The 22,071-nt window shown below is 32.0% G+C and overlaps 4 protein-coding genes across 5 annotated transcripts; 2 read left to right on the forward strand and 2 right to left on the reverse strand.

The window, feature by feature from the left end:
- The first annotated feature begins 232 nt into the window (after positions 1-232).
- Positions 233-4,211, forward strand: LOC11418102 (early nodulin-70). 2 transcript variants are annotated; one of them, XM_024778327.2, is made up of 12 exons: positions 233-655; positions 785-833; positions 939-1,146; positions 1,456-1,630; positions 1,711-1,782; positions 1,899-2,153; positions 2,244-2,370; positions 2,490-2,776; positions 3,129-3,301; positions 3,415-3,497; positions 3,682-3,758; positions 3,877-4,211. In XM_024778327.2, exons 1-12 carry the CDS (start codon positions 341-343, stop codon positions 4,015-4,017), a joined length of 1,962 nt encoding a protein of 653 aa, XP_024634095.1. In that variant the 5' UTR covers positions 233-340; the 3' UTR covers positions 4,018-4,211. The 2 variants fall into 2 exon arrangements, with proteins under 2 accessions (XP_024634095.1, XP_003602001.1); XM_003601953.4 differs by having other exon boundaries at positions 238-655; positions 3,108-3,301.
- A 3,514-nt stretch (positions 4,212-7,725) lies between these two features.
- On the forward strand, positions 7,726-14,929 carry LOC11417405 (sulfate transporter 2.1). The gene is made up of 12 exons (XM_003601954.4): positions 7,726-8,168; positions 8,392-8,440; positions 8,616-8,823; positions 8,940-9,114; positions 9,678-9,743; positions 9,841-10,071; positions 10,177-10,303; positions 11,013-11,299; positions 13,761-13,954; positions 14,051-14,139; positions 14,234-14,310; positions 14,566-14,929. Exons 1-12 carry the CDS (start codon positions 7,839-7,841, stop codon positions 14,695-14,697), a joined length of 1,965 nt encoding a protein of 654 aa, XP_003602002.1. The 5' UTR covers positions 7,726-7,838; the 3' UTR covers positions 14,698-14,929.
- A 2,769-nt stretch (positions 14,930-17,698) lies between these two features.
- On the reverse strand, positions 17,699-19,089 carry LOC11413300 (trafficking protein particle complex subunit 12). The gene has a single exon (XM_003601956.4). The coding sequence runs from the start codon at positions 18,950-18,952 to the stop codon at positions 17,873-17,875; it is 1,080 nt and encodes a 359-aa protein (XP_003602004.1). The 5' UTR covers positions 18,953-19,089; the 3' UTR covers positions 17,699-17,872.
- A 1,078-nt stretch (positions 19,090-20,167) lies between these two features.
- On the reverse strand, positions 20,168-21,248 carry LOC11433789 (heavy metal-associated isoprenylated plant protein 23). The gene is made up of 2 exons (XM_003601957.4): positions 20,816-21,248; positions 20,168-20,621 (listed from the first exon to the last, which is right to left on the reverse strand). The coding sequence occupies exons 1-2, from the start codon at positions 20,979-20,981 to the stop codon at positions 20,329-20,331; spliced, it is 459 nt and encodes a 152-aa protein (XP_003602005.1). The 5' UTR covers positions 20,982-21,248; the 3' UTR covers positions 20,168-20,328.
- Positions 21,249-22,071: the final 823 nt, after the last annotated feature.

A 22,071-nucleotide genomic window follows, 5' to 3' on the forward strand; every position in this document is an offset into this window, starting at 1 on the left:
CTATCTTATATATCACTCATCATTCATTTACTAAATTATAGCCAACTAAAACTAACACTCACACTTGAATTTAAACAAAAAATATTTAAAAAGATTATTAGTATTATTATGTATTTGATTTAGATTTATAAATGTGATAACAAAAAGGGACGGCGACATGATTTAAATTCAAGAGTATATGACCTTAAGAGAAGAGTTTGAGTTCATATACTCCAATTTGTTGATTAAACAAATTAAGACACTTGAGCCTTGCTTGTCCAAAGTCTTGATCGGTTAAAATCCTTGTATTATTTATATAAACTATAATTATAATGTCCTAACAAATAACAAGCATCGTGGGATGAATCTAACAACATCATCTCTTCCATCACTAGAAGTGTTAATGGACCTTGAGAATGAGAACAATGATAGTGAAAATAGAATACTATGGGTGCTGAATCCTCCGGAGCCACCGGGCATGCTGCACCGGATCATCGAAAATATCAACCTTCGAAATAGATTCTTTTCTCTCAAACATCAACCTTCAACCAAATTAGTATTCCCTTTGTTGCAGTGTGTTTTTCCAATCCTTAATTCATTCAAAAACTACAATGTTCAAAAGTTTAAGTGTGATGTCTTGGCTGGTCTTGTCCTTGCAATCTTTGCTATTCCACAGGTTTAATTATAAATAAATCAAGTTACATTAATATATAGTTCATAGTTGTGACATGTGAAATTTTAAGAATTGCGGCACTAACGATCATTTTACATAGAATTATTAAGACCGATGCTTTTCGTTCTGCAGGCGATGGGAAATGCGAGTTTGGCGAAGATGAGTCCTGAATACGGCTTCTGTAAGTTAAATATTGATTTATAAATGCTATGCACATTGATTTTAAAATCACTATGTTTTCTTTTAATTAGGTGAAAAATTAAGCATGGTTTATTTATTTACTCAGATACAAGTATTGTTCCACCTCTTATTTATGCTTTGCTAGCAACTTCAAGAGAGGTGGTAATTGGACCTTCAACTGTGGATTCACTGCTACTTTCTTCAATGATTCAAACATTGAAAGATCCTATAAATGATTCCATAGCTTACACTCATCTTGTTTTGACTGCAACATTTTTTACTGGTGTTTTCCAAGTTGCTTTCGGATTCTTGAGGTATATGTGTCATCTTATCGCATAATTGTTTATGTATAAGTTATTTCAATAACAAAATATAAAATACATTCACGCTGTTTTCATATAAGTTATTCGGAATACTTTATGAAAATAAGTTGAAAATAATTTATGAAAATATCATAACATTCTTTTATAAACTCTCGTAAAGAGTTATGGAAGTACTTTTACCGGTAGATAAACTCAAATAAGTTAACTTAAAAAAATATTATTCTTATTTCCACTTACCAAATCATCGTCTAATAACTCAATTATCCGATTCCAATAGTTCATAATTTTTTTTAATTTCAGGTTTGGGTTTCTATTAGATTATCTTTCACATGCCACAGTCCTAGGGTTCTTGGCAGCAGTTGCCATAGGCATTGTACTTCAACAATTGAAAGATTTATTTGGAATCGCCAACTTTACCAACAAGGCTGATTTAATTTCTGTGATTAATTCTCTTTGGACTTCCTACAAAAACAATGTAAGGAAAATAGAACAGTGATTAATTCTTTTTGTTATTTGTTTAATTGTTGACATTTTGTTTTCATTGACCTTTTTCAGTCAGAGTGGCATCCTTTCAATTTTATTATTGGATTCTCATTTTTGTCTTTCATCATATTTACCAGATTCCTGGTTAGTAAAATTTCTAGAACCTTGAAACTATAGCTAATTAATTCTCTACTTGTTGTTTATTTTTACTATCAGAATTTACTGCACTAAAAATTTAACTATTCTTGAATATCTAATAGGGGAGAAGGAAAAAGAAACTCTTGTGGCTTTCACACATTGCTCCTCTTCTTTCCTTCATTATATCCACGTTTATTGCATATAAAGTAAATGTTCATCAACCAAAACTTGAGGACTATAAAATTGAAGTGTTAGGTCCAATCAAAGGTGGTAGCTTGAATCCAAGTTCACTCAATCAATTACAACTTGATGGTAATGGTAAATATTTGGGTCCTTTGATCAAAATAGCTTTGACTGTTGCTATTATTTCAACCACGGTAGGGTACCCTAAACTATTTATGTTAATTAATAATAATTGATTTTAATGATAGTAGTTTTACTAACTATATTGTATAACCATATGTTAGCAATCTGTAGCTGTTGGAAGATTATATGCATCGCTAAGAGGTTACAATATTGATCCAAATAGAGAAGTTTTATCTTTAGGCATAATAAACATTTTTGGATCCTTCACTTCTTGTTACGTTGCATCAGGTGAATTCTTAATGTTATTTTCAGAATTCATTATAGAATATGCACTAGTAAAGATCCAGTACAAAATAAAGTGTGCTATATTTTAATATTAACTATGACTAAATAAACCATATATGCAGGTTCAATTGCACGTACTGCTGTAAATTATAATGCTGGCTCTCAAACAATGGTGTCAAGCATAGTGATGGCACTGACAGTGTTGGTGTCCCTTAAATTTTTGACAGAACTCTTGTATTTTACTCCCAAAGCAATGCTAGCAGCAATAATTCTTTCAGCTGTACCAGGACTTATTGATTTTAAAAAAGCATATGAAATTTGGAAGGTTGATAAAATTGATTTTCTTGCTTGTGCTGGAGCCTTCTTTGGAGTGTTGTTTTCTTCTGTGGAAATGGGCCTTGCAATTGGGGTATATTTTTCCCTAAATAAGCCCAACTTATATTTAAACTTGATAGGCGCACCTTCTTTTCCCACCTGTTGGGTTTCTCGTGCGTTCTATGCAGTTCGGATTATAGGATCCGAACGGCATAAACATCATATAAACCTCTAAAACACGTTAAAATCCGAACAGGGCATGCGAGAAACTTGTAGGGTGGTAAAAGTAACTACCAACTTCATATACATGTCATACTCGCCAACAGCGGCAAAAAAAAAATAACTAGGCCCTTTTTTTAGATTTGAGTTTTTCGTTTTTACTTCAACTGATAAACATGTGAGAATATTGACTCAATACTTTGCAGGTCATGGTATCATTTGCAAAGATAATTGTGATTTCAATTCAACCCGGTATAGCGGTTGTTGGAAGGCTGCCGGGAACTGATGCATTTGGCGACGTGGAACAATATCCGATGGCGATTAACATGCCTGGAGTTTTAGTGGTGTCTATAAAATCTGCTTGGCTTTGTTTTGCAAATGCAAGTCCTATTAGGGATAGGTATGTACGGTCTTTAATTATCTGCATTTAGCTTGTTATTTGTGTACATAGATCCCTAGGTTAAGCTTTTTATTAATGATAAATCTGACTACATATGTGATTTTTTTAAAAAGGATCGAGAAATGGGTGATTATTGATGAAGCTGAAAATGGTAAAGGAGAAAGCATTATCAAAGTCGTCATTATTGATACATCATGTGAGTCTTCTTGGCACAAAATTTACCCTATGTATCTATCAATCGATCATAATCGTCGGTTCATAAAAAACGTTCACTCATTTGATTGATTGTAATGTAGCGATAGTGTATTTTTCATTTTACACTATACAAATTAAACTTTATTATAATTGCGAAATTGAACGTTGTTATTTTTATTTGATAGGTCTTGTGAGTATTGACACCGCTGGCATAGCTTCTTTAGTGGAGCTGAATAAGAATCTTATTTTACATGGAGTGACGGTGAATTTTTCTCCATTTTTTCTCTCTAACAGTTGATAACAAAAAAATTTGTACATAATTATAGTTTTAGTTTTAGCCCTGAAAAATGGTATTAATTCCTCCTATCTATTTCTTTCAGTTATCCATAGCTAACCCAAGGTGGCAAGTGATTCACAAGCTAAGATTGGCAAACTTTGTGAGTGAAATTGGAGGAAGGGTTTTTCTGTCTGTGGGAGAAGCTATAGATGCAATACTTAGTGCTAAAATGGCTACAATATAACTAACGTCATTTACCTAATGCATTAAAGTTTTCACTTGTAGTTGTTCTTGATCCAATTTATCGATCCAAATTTATATGAACGGGTGTGGATGAAGAAGCTAATTCACGGGAGTGTGATTTATTTTGGAACACCGAATATATAAACATTTACAAGAAAATCTATGAAAAAAATGGACATATTATGATTATGAGAATGATCCATTTCATGTGCCAACATAAAACTAATTGAACGGGTATTGTTGAGACAAATTCCTAATGATATTTTAAAGATAACAAATTTCAAGATTAAAGATAAAGATATTATGGTTAATATGTCTTTATCTCCTATAATTTGAGCGAGTTCCGATTTATTCCTGTAAAAAAAAGTTTAGATTCCGTCCATGAAGTATGAAGATTCTTTCGAAAACACCCCTGATTCCATTTGACACACTCCACTTTCTGTTTTTTTATCTTCATATTTCATAGACGAAATCTAAACTTTGTTTTTACAGGGAGATAAACCAGAACTCGCCCAAATTACAGGGGTAAAAATATATTAACCCAATATATTATGATCCATTGTGTTTTCTAACATGTGCTCTTTATTGTATTTTGCTTAGATAAGTTATAATCATAATCGTCATTAAGGTTCATAAAATTTCACTTAATACAAGTCAACTTTTAGGTGAAAGAAATGAACTTCTTCAAGTAGTTCAAGTTATTCACCATCTTCAAAATGATCACCATAATCATCAATAAAAGAATCATTCTACATGAAAATAAACAGCATTACATTACTCCCCCTCTATTATCATGCCTCCTATATTATAGTTGTGTTGGTTTTCTTCTTCTACAAAACTGTAAAAAGAGTCGTCGAGGCCAAATTATCCACTCTTGGTGGCTTTGACAAATTCTGACATTCCTAGACTCTGTGAGCTGAAAAATATTTTATTATCCTTACTTTGACTAATGACTCGTTCGACTATCTATACATCAACTCACCCTTAATTTAGTCTAAGGTTGTTTTTCTTAGATTATTTTTAAATGTTAACAACAATAAAAAAATAAATAAAAAAAGTTATGTTTGTTGGTCTTAAATCTGAATATTTAGGTATTTCCACATATTAATATTAATTAAAGACTAATTTAATGCATGACATCAACAATGTAAAGATTTTGATTTATGTGTTAAACAATTTTTTATTAGACTTCACTTACCTCTCGACTAAACTTTAGATTATCATATCTCATTCCCCTGAAAATAAGGGATTGTTAAAATAGTACAATTTTTTTTTTTACAATTTCAATTGAATCTTCTTAATATGGTTCTGATCCAACTATGAATATCTTTCTTATCAACTCGTCACCGTGCATAAAGAAACGATTTTTTTTTTTTTTTTAGGGAATAAAGAAACGATCTAAAAGTAACGGTTCATATTATATAGACCCACATTTTTAAGGTCCATATTAAATTCTAGAACGGAGGAAGAAGCAATTTGCAAATCCGGTGATCAGTGCAGTAGTTACGCACCATGGTTTGGATGGCTTCCATGTCATTCACTTGTCACACTCTCTTCTATTCAATGTGGATTATGGTCATGGAGGGCCTAATTAGAGTGCTCTTTTCACCCAAACAAAAAAAGAAGCTCTTCAAAAACTCGTCTAGATTCAATGCATCTGGTAGCTATAGTGTTGTTGCAGGAGTACTTAATTAGTCGACCAAAGACAAGCTGCTTAGGTGCTTTGGTTAGTTCATCGACAATGATTCCTGTCAATCCCTATATAAGCAAAAGTAGTCTATAAAAAGAAAAGCATCATTCATCTACAACTGCGAACACTAATTCTCTCAAAATAAACAGTAGAGTTTTATTTAAAGGTTCGACTTCTACCAACATATATTTTTTATAAAGAGTGATCGATGATCAAATTTTAAATCAAATGATTAAGGAGCAACAAGTATCTATCACTTATGTTTCGCTAGATTGATAGAAAAAATAGTGATTTATACATTATTAGTTAATTCTATTTATTTTTAAAATTTAATGAAATATAAAACTAAATTCATCAAGTTACCATTTCTTTTGTCAAAAAAAGAAATTACAATTTCTCTTCATTATAATTTCTTTCATGAGAATATTATTAATTGAAGACTACCTTTGAAATGTTAACATAGATATTAGATATGACCGGTGTGGTTGGTTGAAGGATTAAATTTACGATTATGAGAATAACATTTCCTAAAACATTATTCTTGTGAATCTTAATCCTATTAAAGTGTGTGGTAATTAATTTAGTTTCCCAAGAATGTTTTTAAATATATTTAATTTAAAAACAGTGTGATAGTGGAAAGTCATGGGTGGTTACCTCTTATTTCCATAAGAATAAAAGATTCTTGTACTTTAACATGGGAATAACAAGTGAAAAAATCATGTGTAAATTTTATTCTTAAGAATAAAATATACATAGATATAACTTATGAAAACTTGAAACAAATATGGGAATCATTGATTCCCAATGTCACATTCTAAAATAAATTTACAATCTATGAAGCAAACATCTTAGAATTTGTTTGTATTTGAAATGTGAAGTTAGTTATCTCTAATTAACAATTAGTATATCTCAACCTTATGATAAATACTCTCTTCTCTTCGATCTTAAATATAAGGAAGAAAAAAAATATGATACAAATATCATCTTCTTTTTACTTAAATTATTACAATGAATATTGACTTCTTAAAATCATATTAATATCTTCAATCTCATTGTTAACAATTTAAAAATGAACATTTTAAAATAAAATAAAAAACTGAAAAGTATTTTGAGAAAGACAGGTCGAAAGTTGGTAAAAATGATTTTCAATTAAAAACAACTATAGTAGACTTCAAAATAAAGTTAACAATTTTATTTCGAACCGGCATAAACCGGTGTGACTCGGTCAAACTCGCTGAAAACCGATGAACCGACAGTTTTGATGAACCGGCCTGGTTTGATGCTGAAGTAGAATTTAATTAAATAATTTTAGTAAAAAATGGCATGGGTGGGTATAGAACACCGCATGGAATCTTCTTATGAATAGTAAATACTTCTGCATACTTATATATATTAAAAACATTTTCAAATAGGAAAACAATTTAAACGCATATATTGTAACTTTAATAAACATATCTTATACTCCTTCAAAAAAAAATAAACATATTTTATATATAAATCATTAAATTGTAACCTTAAATATAATTTGTCATTAAAATGAACTATACTTGAATAAAAAAAACTATTATAAAATACAAAATAATTTCATAAGCATTTTACTTGTATAAAAAAGTTCATTAACATTTTATTTGATTACAAGGGATCTATCAAGATGTTTCTATTTATATTATTAAAATGTGCTTTTGTTTAGTGTAAAAAATATATAATTTTTTAAGATCAAAGTCACTCAATTCAGTCTAATTCAATACAAAGAATCTTTTTTTATAAATACCGAGTCATTCGGTCAATCAGATTCTGTCATACGGATCGACCAATGACTCAGTGGTTCAACCAATGACCCAGTGATTCAATATCATTGCCGATTCGATCGCCGGTCCAGTTTTTAAAATAATGTTAAATAGTACAAAAGTGTCAAATTCTTACAAAGATTCTGTCTGATGTGTGTACTAGCTAGACAATATTAAATAGTATTTAATTTCTCCTACATTGTAAAGCAATCCTTTTTCCCCCTATATAAACAAGTTCCAAACATCTAATCCTTCCACTTCAAAACCAAATTCATCACAGGTAAAGTTTGATGAGAGTGTAGTAACATTAATTTCACGTGACAGAGTTCACCCAAACACTTCAATATGACTTCTTCAGTAGTGGAACCCTGCACCTTTGAGGATATGCAGGTGGACCTTGAGAAGAATGTTCAGCAGGATGTAAGGTCTCAGTGGGTGCTTAATGCACCTGAGCCTCCAAGTCCTTGGCATGTGGCTTTAGATTCTTTCAGGAAAACAGTCTCTAATTATAGAGAAAAAACTTCTTCTCTAAGTGATCAATCATGTGGCACACTCCTACTTTCAGTTTTGCATGTTGTTTTTCCTATTCTTGTTTGGGGCAGAAGCTACACTGTTGCTAAGTTTAGGAAAGATTTTCTTGCTGGCCTCACTATTGCTAGTCTTTGTATTCCTCAGGTACCAATAATTCTTCTTGATGTTTAAAACATTTTTCCTAATATGTTTAATAAAACAACATGTGGTAAGATTCTAAGGTTGTTCATATATTTATTTGTACATATTCTGCACTAAAGTATAATTATAATTATAATATGTATATTGAACATGTCTTGTGTCTGATTATTTTTTAAGTTAATTCCAACAATATTAACTAACTAATTGATTTCATGTTTCAATTTAGAGCATAGGATATGCAACATTGGCAAACCTTGCTCCTCAATATGGACTTTGTAAGCTACTTTTTTAAAATATATGTTTTTCTTCCCCTTATCTTCTTCTAAGGAAATTATATTATAATTGATTTACTTTATATACAACTTTTGCGCAAAAATAAAATTACATTATCAATTAATTATAACTATATGATCATAATCAATTTGTGCGGAATGAAATGAAATGAAATAGATACGAGTGTTGTACCACCGCTTATATACGCTGTAATGGGAACATCAAGAGAAATAGCAATTGGTCCTGTGGCCGTGGTTTCGTTGCTGTTATCATCGATGGTTCAAAAATTAGTAGACCCTTCTACTGATCCAATTGGTTATACAAAGCTCATTTTTCTTGCCACACTCTTTGCTGGTATCTTTCAAACTTCATTTGGACTATTCAGGTGAAAATTATCTTCTTGTACTAACTAATAACTATGTCTATAGCCATAACCTCTTTTGTTTTTCTTTATGTGTAGTTACTACATTATTAATGAAACGGTTTGTTATGTAATAACAGGTTGGGGTTCCTTGTGGATTTTCTGTCACATGCTGCAATTGTTGGATTTGTAGCAGGAGCTGCCATTGTGATTGGTCTTCAACAGTTAAAGGGACTGTTTGGAATTACACATTTTACAACCAAAACAGACATAATCTCTGTCTTGAAAGCTGTTTGGGAAGCATTTCATAACCCTGTATGCTACTACTTTTTCTTCGTTTTTACTATAAATAGCATATAAACATGTTAATCCAAAAACTCAAGTTAACTTTTTTTGTACTACTACACACCAAGAGTTTACTAATACTACTACTATCACTTTAGCTTTTCTTTTCCTTTTTGACCTTTTTCTATGAAAATTGTTTTGTAAAAAAAAAAAATGAAAATCATGATTAATGATGTTTAAAATTGTGGTTAATTGCATTCAGTTGATAGTTAATTAGTTATAGCAACTTGTAATATTAATTAATTATCTAGTGAGCATAATTAACTACATATCTGAATTATGTTAACCATCTAATTTATTGTTGAAATTTGATATCGAATTTGTGTTCTAATAACACGACGTAATAATAATAATAATAATATTAACCATCTAGTTTATTTCATATGAACCTGCATGCATCTAATTTTCCTTTATTTGCAAACAACACATTCTTTCGTTTTTGCAATACATTCTTTAGTTAAAAATTTGCAAGAACTAAGATAAATGTAGTTTGATTAAATAAATATTAATAGCATAAATTGAATTACGTGCAGTGGAACCCTCATAATTTTATCCTAGGAGGCTCGTTCTTGGTGTTCATCCTAACGACTAGATTTGTGGTGAGTGTGATTGCTGAACCACCTTTATAATTAGCTAGGAATTATTTTTTTGGACAGAATTTCCCTCAAATTGATGCTTAATATTATTACATTGCAGGGTAAAAGGAAGAAGAAGTTGTTCTGGTTGGCATCAATTGCACCACTTGTATCAGTTATACTGTCAACTCTAGTTGTTTTTCTAACAAGAGCCGATAAAAATGGAGTTAAGATTGTGAAACATGTTAAAGGGGGACTCAATCCAAGTTCCATAAATCAGTTAGACTTTAACAGTCCCCATGTTGTAGATGTTGCCAAAATTGGACTAATTGTTGCTGTTGTTGCCCTTACTGTGAGTAAATAAATATTAATTTCATTTCATTTTGACCCCTTTCTTTCTTTTTAACTATTTATCTTTTTGCCGTTCCTTTCATGCTAATTTCCACCATTGTTATAGGAATCTGTTGCTGTTGGACGATCTTTTGCATCGATCAAAGGATACCAACTTGATGGAAACAAAGAGATGATGTCAATAGGCTTCACAAACATCATAGGATCTCTCACCTCCTGCTATGTTGCAACTGGTACTATTTTTTAACCGTCAACTATTTTTTTTTTTAAAAATTAGGGAAAGAATAATTATCATTTATTATAATGATACTGATAGTCATTTTACAAATGTTTTCAAAAAAAATCGAATTTCGTCTTTGAGATTATAATAAGATCGAACTTTTACTATGAATTGACACTAGCTAGTAACGAAGTAGAAAGATTTTTTTTTTCTTTTGAATGCTAAACGCAGCACATACTTATGCAATATGAAAATTCAGTTGTCTTCTTAGGGCTGCTACATATTTATATATGATTCTTACAAGAATATTTGATTTTGGTAAGACAGATTAAAAGGTCAAACTTTTACTATGATTAACACCTTATGAAAATAATAAAATTGAAGGAATATTTTTTTTCAAATGCTACGCGCATATTAAATTTTTTGTTTAGTTTTTCAGCATCTATAGTCTTTTTGGTCCCCAATTATCTGAAATTGCTTTTAGAAAGCACAAGACAAGTTCCATCAAAGAAAGCACAAGAAAATATACCTATTAAATTTAAACCTAAGTAGAATAAAAAAAATAAAACTCCATTAGCATTAAATAATTGAACTGAATCCATTACGGTGTCCTCTTTAGACCTCTGGCAACATAAATAAATTAAGAAGGTTCTTATTTGATTACTATATTTACTAACTAACAAAATACTTTATGCATTAACATGTCATATGTATTGTGGCAGGTTCATTCTCTCGAACCGCTGTTAATTATGCTGCTGGATGTGAAAGTTTAATATCAAACATTGTGATGGCCATTACAGTGATGATATCACTGCAATTTTTGACAAATCTATTGTATTATACACCAATTGCTATTATTGCTTCAGTGATTCTCTCTGCTCTACCTGGACTCATAGACATAAATGAAGCTTACAAAATTTGGAAAGTTGATAAGCTTGACTTTCTTGCTTGTGCTGGTGCTTTCTTTGGTGTACTCTTTGCTTCTGTGGAGATTGGTCTTCTAGTGGCGGTAATCATTTCTCAATTTGTGGCATGACTTTATTTTACAACTATTCATATGTAAAATGAGTTTTAATATATTCAATCCATTACATGAAACTAACACCTAATAAATTTGGAAACATCCTATCATAGTCATCAAAAAGAATTTCCAAATTTGGAATTGGATAGTTTGTAGAAGCATTCTCAAGCATTTAGGTGTTGTAGGTGATCTCGACCGTTTATTTAAGATTAAACAATTCAAATTATACTGTCAATAAATTAATTTTAAACAATTTCGACCATTAGTTTAAGATAAGACGACCCAAAATGTAATTGTGTCACGTAGTTACAACAAAGAATCCAAATCCTATAAATTTATGGGTTTAAGTCCTCTCATACAACAAAAAGAAGTCCATTTAAATATCCATTTTTTATTAAAATAAAATGGAAAGAGAAAGATAGTTTATAATGAAATAGAGAGAGTGAAAAACCAAGGGTTGAGATTGAGGAAGAAATATATAGAGGGGATCAATTCCCCTAATAGAGCAAACAGCCCCTAAACCTAAATAAAATCTGATGACTTAGAAAGGAACTCCACCCTACAAAGTACAAATGAATCATATTCCTTGTTAATGGGAGGGTAAAAGTACAAAATATAATCTATTGTGAAATTAATTTATTTATCAAAACTATAAATTATTTAAAATAATGTTTTTATTTTAGTGGTATATATTCAATATATTACCTATCATTCCTTTTTGTATAATCCAATTGGTGAACACTTGCCTTCTATGTGATCTCTGTTTTTGCTGCAGTTACACCACTTTGATAATTTTTGTCCTTGTTTTGCTATAATTGGGTTGGATGATTCCCACTCAACTATAATTTTTGTCTATGTTTTATCATGAGTGTCGTATTAAATTATTTTTATATAAATTAAAAAATATTAGTGAAATAAAATGATAATTTTATTAAATTAAATTTTATCATTGGTGTATTCATCATTATCATAAATAAAAAACTATTAATTAAAGGAAATAGTTGGGATTAAACCCCTCGGATTAATTGGTCTTTAGACTGGCTACCGAGTTTTCAAAAAGAAAAAAATAAATAGTTATAAAAAAGGATAAATTATATTTATTTTAAGAGAATGAAGAAATATATGGTTCACACACAGCTACATTATTTACTTTTTATAAATAAAAGGTGAACACTCACATTTTTGTTGGATATAATATCCAACATTTGATGTTCCGTTATTTTTTATGTTTAATTTTTCTTTTAAAATTGTGGAAGAGGAAAGCATTATTAATAATTCTGACATTAATTACCATTTTACAATCGTTTCATTCGAAGTTTGAAATTTATCATTTAAAATTACAAAGTTAAACTTTTACCACCGTACTAACGTCTCTTTTATAAATTTTGTGTTAATTTTGCCTTAAGTACCTAAACCAGTCTTTGTTCATGGGATACGAAAGAATACTCATAAATTAAAACATCTCAATTATTAATTTCCTAAGATTCTTTGAAGAATCAAGACTAGCATCTTTATTGTACATCACTCACTTGAGATTCAAATGTTCACTCCACAAGAAATAACAAAGTTATAGATAAATGATACTTTTATATTCCTAGTTGTCAAAGCACCAACAAACTTGAGTGCACCGTAGAACAATAGTTATGAAAGACATTACTCTATGAACACAATGACATTACTAGTGGATATCTTGCAACATAGTTATTACACTATTTATGGGTATGCTTCCATATAGCCAAACTTGGAAATTCTTATTCAACTATTCATAATAATTAATTGGTGATGGCATGTGCCCAAACCTTATTTTTTTTTTCATATATTGTATTATAATAAGTTTATTATTCCCCACTACATCAGGGGAACAACATATTTGGCACTAAGTGTGATACATAATGGATGTGGAGCATTGAAAAATCCCACTTGTTGGGACACGTTTATCTTGAAAACTATAGCAACCTAGTGAATTCTCTGTTTTAGAATATGATTTTCCTAAGGTTGCAATCACACATAAAAAGTTATCAAGTATCAACAAATTTCAAACACTTTATGGTGTGAGGTCAACTTGTATCTTTGTTGGAATTAATAATGGATAGAGTTGTAGCTTTCTCTTTAGAAAGTTATAATCATAAACAATTTTTTTTTAAGGAGTAATCGTACACAATTATTCATCGACAAATTTCACAGTATTTTGTACTAACATAAACACCTATGAAGCACGGATATGGATACGGACATCGGACACGACACTGACACGCCGACAAAATTAATAATTTAAAAAAATCACATAATTTAATATAATTACAAGTGTCGGTGTCGTGTCCGTGCTCCATAGAGAAACACTCTAAATACATTTTGGCCAAAGAAATTAAATCATAGCATAATTAATTATGGAACATATATTATCAAATATGATGTACTCATTAAATTTTTTGATTGTCTTAATTGGCAGGTGGTAATATCATTTGCAAAGATAATTGTGATATCAATTCGACCAAGCACAGAAACTTTAGGAAAACTTCCTGGAACTGATCTGTTTTGTGATGTTGATCAGTATCCTATGGCAATTCAGATTCCAGGGGTTATGATAATACGTATGAAATCTGCATTGCTTTGCTTTGCAAATGCCAATTTCGTTAAAGAAAGGTATTATTTGCTACTATATAGTTTAGTAGTTGGAAAGATAAACTAAAAAATAATTGTGATCAGTATAACCTAATTATTTTCAACTTTCATTTCAAGGATCATCAAATGGGTCACTCAAAAAGGATTGGAAGATGACAAGGGAAATTCAAAAAGCACCATTCAACTTGTCATTCTTGACACTTCGAGTAAGATTTTTATAATTTCTATACTTACTCTTTCTTAAAATCTCGCAGTTATTTTCTTGTCTGATTGATCAATGCATGGATGATATTGTTATAGATTTGGTGAACATTGACACCTCTGGAATTGCTTCTATGGAGGAACTGTACAAGTGTTTGTCTACACATGGAAAGCAGGTAACTTCATTTTCTTTTTAGGTGTATATGTAAATATAAATAAAAGGGTGTTTCTATAAATGTTTTATTGGATGGTAAGCACACTGATCTTCATACCTTTTTGGTTATGATCGATAACTGTAACCACAAAAACCGCTTAAATGATAATAATGAAAAATCATTCATTTTCATACATGTAAAAATACATATCTTATCTTATGATCCATAATTTGGACCTCTAATTAACTGCCTTTTGATTATTCCGGATAAATTCAGTTGGCCATTGCAAATCCGAGGTGGCAAGTGATACACAAGCTAAAGGTGTCAAACTTTGTCAGCAAAATAGGTGGCAGAGTGTATCTCACTGTTGAAGAAGCTGTTGCTAGCTGCAAGAGTAATCATTTCTAACTAAGTTGTTTAATATTGTATGGATGGATATGGCTACTAGCTTATAATTCAACTCTCCTTCTATCTCCCTATATGAATAGGGAGATGCATGCGTGTGTAAAATAAGCTTATTTGCTTTGTGTGTTGGATTTCCAGTCCCAAAGTACGTTATGCATGAAATTGGGACATTGAAATAAGTTACTACTAATTTCGAAATTCTTGTTAGAGATGTACTATATGCTAAGTTTCTGTCCATGTATGTGCCTACTAATAATTTAACCCAGTTGATATGGTGTGTACGAAAAATGGTTGGAAATAACTTTTTCATACAAATTTAATCAGTTTCTTTTGGGTCCCTTGTCTATCAATTTTCTCAACTGACTAACGTGTTGCAAGCGCACTTGAATACATTGGATTACCAAAAATAATCTTGTAAATCACTAAAAATAATGAAAGATTAACTTATTTCAGAAATACCTATACCACGTTAAATAAAATCACTACAAACTAATAACATAAAACTAATGAAAGTTTAACTTATTTTCAAGGTAATCAGAACCGAGATGGTCGTTGGACCGGCGTGCTTATGGGTCAACTGGGGTCAGACCGTTTCTGAACTAAACTAAACTAAAGTGAAAAGTGAAAACTAAATTGAAGTAAAGTCAAGTGAACTAAACTAAACTAAGCTGAAATAAACTAAAGTCAACTAAACTAACTGAAGTGAAATGAACTGAAAAGTGACTGAACTGAACTCAACTGAACTAAACTAAACTAAAGTGACTAGACTGAACTCAACTGAACTAAGCTCAACTTAACTGAACTCAACTCAATTGAACTAAACTCAACCTAACTGAATTGAACTAAACTAAACTACAGTGAACTAAACTGAACTAAAGTCAACTAAACTAAACTAAAGTGAAATGAACTGAACTAAAGTGACTGAACTCAACTCAATCTAACTCAACCCAACCCAACTCAGCTCAACTAAACTAAACTAAAAAGAACTAAACTCAACTAAACTAAAAAGAACTAAACTCAACTAAACTCAACTAAATTGAATTTTGAAGCATGGGTACTTATGGGTCAACCGCGGTCGGACCGTTTCTGAACTGAACTTAACTAAAGTGAAAACTAAAGTCAAGTAAAGTAAATTAAACTGAACTAGAGTGAACTAAACTAAACTGAACTAAAATCAACTAGACTAAAACTGAACTAAACTCAACCTAACTCAACTCAACTCAACTCAACTCAATTAAACTAAACTAAACTAAAGCCAAAAGTCAACTAAACTAAATTAAAGTGAAATTAACGGAACAAAAGTGTTTGAACTCAACTCAACGAAGCTCAACTTAATTGAACTCAACTGAACTGAACTAAACTCAACCTAACTGAATTGAACTAAACTTAACTAAACTAAACTACACTGAACTAGACTGAACAAAAGTCAACAAAACTAAAGTGAAATGAACTGAACTAAAGTGACTGAACTCAACTCAACTGAACTGAACTCAATTGAATTGAACTAAACTAAACCAAAGTGAGCTGTACTAAACTAAACTAAAGTGAATTGAACTAAACTAAACTAAAGTGAACTAAATTGAACTTTGAAGCATGGGTACTTCTAAAATGGTGAAGTACCCGTATTAGATACGAACTTGTACCGTGCCTATTTTTACTCAGTTGGTTCAGGAAGGTGAATACGACAAAAATGTGCAAACGTTGAAAAAAACGGCAGAAAATATTTTGATTTTTTTAATTGTATTTCAATTATCTCTCTTGCATTTGATGAAAATGGCATATGCGGTGGACAAAGAAAATAAATCTCTAAAACATGATGATCGGAATGTGTATTTCGTACCTAAGCATCATAGAACCTCTGTTGTCAATAGCGGCCGAACGCGGCGCGGAGCGGCCAAAAACAACAAAGCGCGACACAGTACTCCAACGCGGAGCGTTTGGAGAAAGCGGATGAAGCGGGCGCAATTGCGGGCAAAAGCGGGCGCAATGCGGGTCAAAGTGGGCGCTTTTGACAACCCTGTGTGAAATACTAGATTTCCCTTCATTTAAAACCGTTTTAAGGGTCATTTTTGTAATTTTCAAAACCCTAACTATTACTCTTCTCCACCAGAACCAAATACACAGCCACAAACTCAACTTCTTCATCGTACCAACAAAAAAAATCCATCTCCTCGTCTCATCATCTCAGAACCCATCTTTGTTCTCCTCTCTTCATCTCTTGATTTCAAAATTTGTTAATTTGTCAATTTGTTAATTGGGAGGATGAACTTGTTAATTGTTAATGTTTTGCAGTTTTGTTACTTTAAGCTTTAGAGGCTTAAAGTGTCGGTTTCCTTGAATTTTATTAGTATTTTTTGCAAACATGTTTTATGTTTTGCTTAAGACTTGTGACTTTTATTTCAAATTAGGAATACTTCATGAATTTTGAGTAATGTTTAAGGTATTTTAGTAATTTTTTTTAACAGTATAGTATTTTAATATTAAATATATTAGTGTCCGCGTCACCGAAATAGCGCCCGCTATGTGCCCACACCCCGCGCCGCGTCAAATTTTGGGGTGGCCGCGCCGCGCCGTATTTCCGCTTTGACAACAGAGCATAGAACTCAACTCAGCTCAACTCAACTAAACTATCATCTTTTTTACTTGTTTTCCTTTTTTCTCTTTGTAACCAAAGAATATAAAGGTGACGATTTAAGCATATAAATCTTGTTTTTCAAATTTTAGAAATCGGAAATAAAAAAACAGGTCTAACATGTTTAACCGGCTCAACCGCCGGTTTTGTTGGTTTTCATCCGGCTTACCGGGTTTTCCTCTTGTTCTATTGCAGGCCAGTTATTGGTGTCAATTGGACTGGCCATAGGTTCGGTTCCCCCCAATTTTGATTACCTTGGTTATTTTGCACCCCTCACAAGGGGAGCATGTACAAGGGGATACAATGAAGTATGACAATCTTATTCTATCATTAAGACACATGTATAGACTACCAGTAATGATCCGAAAAAAGAAAAGAAGAAGTAAACTTTGAGCTTATAATTTATTGAACTCACTTATGAAAATGTAGCATCCTATTAATGGATCAATAAACAAAAATCACCATACATTACAAGCATGCCAATTGCAGGCAACACAAAATTAAATATGAAACCAAAAAGAAAGTAACAGAAACCACCTTTTCTCATCATGTACGAGTACAAGTTGAATCAAAATCATCAGGAGCCACACGAGCAATCCAACTACTAAGCGTTCTCTTAATATCAGAATGATTAACATAAGCCAACTCATACATACTACACAAATTCACAACAATAGTCTCATTGAGAGCAACAGTAGGAACCCTTTCAAGAGCATTTTCCAACACCTTGATCGAATCGGACAAATCCCTCAAATACATCAAACAAAGAGCTTTATTATTAAAAGCAACTATGTCACTATGATCCCTCTCAATGCACACATCATACTCCCTCACAGCAGATACATAATCCTTCCCAACCATATAAATCAAAGCCTTGTTTCTATTCGCGAGGTTTTTAAACTCAACCTCACTCAACGACCCATGATTCTTCCCATCACCTTCAGCTTTCAAAAACGAATCTTTCGCTCCTTCTAAGTCACCAGTTTGCAATTGAATATACCCAAGTTGCGAAATCAAAAATGGATCTTCAGGATCACGCGAAATTAGTGTTTTTATCAAACTCAAACACACTCCAAATTCCTTATGACTCAAATGGTGCCCAATTATACAATTCACAACAAAAACCTCTCTTTTTCGCCATACACGAACAGAAGCACTTAAATTATCATCTTCCTTAATCCTAATCTTCTCCCTCACGAAATCTAGAAGATTATACAATCGATCAATTCCTTGTTGACGTTGCCCTAATTTGATCGGAATTAACGCATGAAGCCATCGAAGTGAGAAAGGAACCATGGATCCAACACGGTTAGGGTAGACTTTGGGGTAGGTTTCGTAACGGTAATGGGAACTATCGAGATCTTCAACAGAATCGAGTTCTGAAGAAGCTTCATTGAAACGACGTAGTTTTGTGAATGCGAGTGCGTTGAAAGCGAGGTATGTGAGATGATCGTGAGGCTTTTGGAGAAGAGAGAGGGCTCTGGCGCGTGCGACTTTGTCGATGATTGAACGCCACGCGCCGCGGTTGGCTAGGTCTTGGAGAGAGTGGAGATCGTGGCAGAGTTCGTCTAAGGGGTTGATGAGAGGGTCCGTTTGGGTTTCGGATCTTGGAGAATCCGATTCCATTATGAGTATCGGGTTTAACAGGTGCGGTGGAACGTTGTGGCCGGTGCTGGAGAATTGATCGGAGTTAACTTTAGTTTCGTTGATTATTGGTTGGTTGATGATTCTGCAATGAATTGGGATTTCTCTTCTTGGGCCCTTTTTCTAGAATAACTAGAGCTTTATAGGAGTTGTTATTAGCACTCCCTTTTTCTATTATTACAGCTCCATGACATGTTTCAACTTTTACTATGCAATGAATTGTGTCTTATTTATTTGGGTTACAATTATTTTAAGGTTTAGGGATCTATCTAACTAGAATTTATTTAATATTACAAGCTTTTTGGATGTTGGATGCTTAAGTGAATGTCAATCTCCTGCAGTAGTGCACATTGTAATAATTGTAAAAATCGTTAGATCTAAAGAGATCAATTTTTTCTTTCTAAATCTAGCGATTCTTATCGATAAAGGTGAGTTTTTGAAGTCTCAAAATGCTTGACACCAAGTTTTTCCATCCATTAAGGAGGTAGATATTTTAGGTTATAGAGTGGTTGAATGAGATTGGGATTCAAAAATATAACTAAATTGCAAACTAATGGTGAATAATATTTTTCAGAATTATTTGTATAGGAAGAGACAAACTTTGAGGAAACTACAATGTCTATTGCAATCAGCCTCCAAATAGTATATGTGATCCGAACAAAAATTATAAAAGAGAAACAACACTTAAAAGAAAAACATTGTTATTGTTTATCGATAAGATATGTTTATCGATAAAGAAGACTAAAATAGACGGTAAGTTTAGCGAGAAAGAGGATTTAAAAACTTTCAAATCGTACAACCAAATATAAAGTTTGTTTGAACGATATTTTTTTAACTTTTGTTTTAATGTGTCAAAAAAAATTGTAAAAGGTAATAGTTTTAACTTTTAAAACATGTGTATGTATCTTGTGTGCATCTCTACCAATTAACGCAATATTTCAACTCATCCATGAAGTATCTCATGTGTATTCATTCGTATCCGACAAAGTGAGTGATTTTTAAAATTCTTATACTTGTAAGATGTCTTCATTATAGGTCCTAATCCAAACTTCTTGGATGTTTTGATTTGCATCGAGTTTGGCAAAATCACGGTGCCACCATTATTTCATCAAATCTAAAGTTATTCCAAACATACACTTAATTGTTGAAGATGAGCCACTACAGCTAACGTAGAAAAAAGAAGTCAAAGAAGAGAAGTCATCAAATAAGAGTTCTGGCAACAACATTATAGATTAACAAATACTTCAAAATGGAAACAATAAATTAAACTACTACATTCTTATTTTGACATAATAACCTACTAGAAAATCTACATCACTGTGCTTAAAAAAACCATTTTTTTTTATTTTCCTTATCATCTACATAATGGAGCAGGCATTTGGGTTTTCATCACTAAACATGGTGGTGAGGTGTGGCTCTTCATATGCTCTAACAGTTCCAGTGGTTTCCAATCTCCTTACATATCCAGGAGGAGCCTTCTTGTCATAAGAAGGAGCAGCGTATGGATGAACCACCATGTTGTATGGCACATAAGGCCATATCTCTGCCTTCTTTCCTGTTGACTTTGCTTTCTTTAGCACCTTATTTGCCTCCACATACCCCGTTACTGTTACTTTTTGTTGTTTCCTGTTTATCTCCACTGATTTTACTCCTGCATCACCACAAAAAAAATAATTAACTTCATACTATGTCCATATATATAATGCAAGAAAGTTATAAAACACCGACACCAGATACGACATTCATAATGACACACTGATTATTATTTAAGGCAGTGGACACACCATCAATATGAAGTGTCGGTGCTATATAGAGAAAGATAAATAGAGAGAAAATGTAACCTACCATTCATTGAAGAGAGGGCTTTCTTGACCTTAAGTTCGCAACCATCGCAATCCATCCTCACCTTCAACTCTACGGTCTGTAATTGCTTTTTCTTCTTGATCTTGTGATGGTGGTGGCCACTTCCCATTAGATCAGATAAGTATTCTAAAGTGCCTCCAACTCCCATTTTTGTGTATATTTTGATTCACAACCACAAATGGCTTATACTTTAAATTTTAAAAAAGTTTTTTATCAACTTGTCAATGCCAATGTATATGGACAAAACACAAGAGCACAATTCAAGGCTGAGAAAGTTCTTGAGTTTGTGATATTAGAGGGAAGCTGAGATGAGAAAATTTGATAATTAGTAAGAGTGTATGTTAGTTATGGCCTTGTGGGGATGGCGGAGGTGAGCTTTATATTTGAGAACAAAGGGAGGGGGCTCCAAAAAAAAAAAAGAAATTGCAAGGAACTTTCATGCAAAACATAAAAAAGATTCCTTCTTGCCTTATAATGAATGATCTTTAAATAATGTAGCTATCTTAAAACTTCTTTTACTTCCCTTATACTTTTTTACACGGGCCAACTTATAAAGTCATTTTTATCAGATTCATAAAGAGAAGTGGAAAGGTAATTTCCCCCAGTTTCAAAAGTGTACAAGAGCCTTTTTTGGGCACCATGAAAGTAATGGCTATAACTACTTAATGGAGAAATTTTATACTTGGAAGTTCAAGAAAGAGTAAAATTTTATTGCACTGTTTCAATATGGTGTATATTCGGTTGACATTTGACAACATTAATTGTTTATTAGGGAATAAAAATTGGTATAACAAGTGACAGCTAATGAGAACTCTTTGATTGAGGCTTCAATCCAAATTGAAGAATAATGATTAATAAAGGAAATTGTTTATTACTAAATGAACAACTATCAGATGGTGACACAATTCAGAATAGAAATCAATGGGACAAGGGTCGGTCATGCTTGATATTACAACGGCTATGAATCTTTTACCTTTGATTAAATCTAACTTCAAATCAAAGCCATTTACTTTATACTTTAAATTCAAATGAAAGTCCTTGTGAGTTGTGAGTAACACTAGCTACTTTGGCAAAAGAGAGTGATTGCCTGTTGATAATGACATTCCTTTTTTTATCAAATTAACCTATCAAGGAATCTTAAACAAAACCTTAGCTTAGCCATGAAGAAGTTATATGTTTCATGCATGGTAGCCGTGGTTTACCAATAAGGTATCAAACAATGAAAAATGTGTCATTAA

The sequence above is a fragment of the Medicago truncatula genome, chromosome 3 (assembly GCF_003473485.1).
Source record: "Medicago truncatula cultivar Jemalong A17 chromosome 3, MtrunA17r5.0-ANR, whole genome shotgun sequence".
In the NCBI taxonomy this organism is placed as follows: Eukaryota; Viridiplantae; Streptophyta; class Magnoliopsida; order Fabales; family Fabaceae; genus Medicago; species Medicago truncatula.

Coding starts and splice junctions, on each gene's coding strand:
- LOC11418102 (XM_003601953.4), top strand. CDS start 341: ATGAATCTAACAACATCATCTCTTCCATCACTAGAAGTGTTAATGGAC. Junction 656..784: donor CAATCTTTGCTATTCCACAG/GTTTAATTATAA, acceptor TTCGTTCTGCAG/GCGATGGGAAATGCGAGTTT. Junction 3,302..3,414: donor GCAAGTCCTATTAGGGATAG/GTATGTACGGTC, acceptor TTTTTTAAAAAG/GATCGAGAAATGGGTGATTA.
- LOC11417405 (XM_003601954.4), top strand. CDS start 7,839: ATGACTTCTTCAGTAGTGGAACCCTGCACCTTTGAGGATATGCAGGTG. Junction 10,304..11,012: donor CTCCTGCTATGTTGCAACTG/GTACTATTTTTT, acceptor GTATTGTGGCAG/GTTCATTCTCTCGAACCGCT. Junction 13,955..14,050: donor GCCAATTTCGTTAAAGAAAG/GTATTATTTGCT, acceptor TTTCATTTCAAG/GATCATCAAATGGGTCACTC.
- LOC11413300 (XM_003601956.4), bottom strand. CDS start 18,952: ATGGAATCGGATTCTCCAAGATCCGAAACCCAAACGGACCCTCTCATC.
- LOC11433789 (XM_003601957.4), bottom strand. CDS start 20,981: ATGGGAGTTGGAGGCACTTTAGAATACTTATCTGATCTAATGGGAAGT. Junction 20,622..20,815: donor AGCCCTCTCTTCAATGAATG/GTAGGTTACATT, acceptor GTGGTGATGCAG/GAGTAAAATCAGTGGAGATA.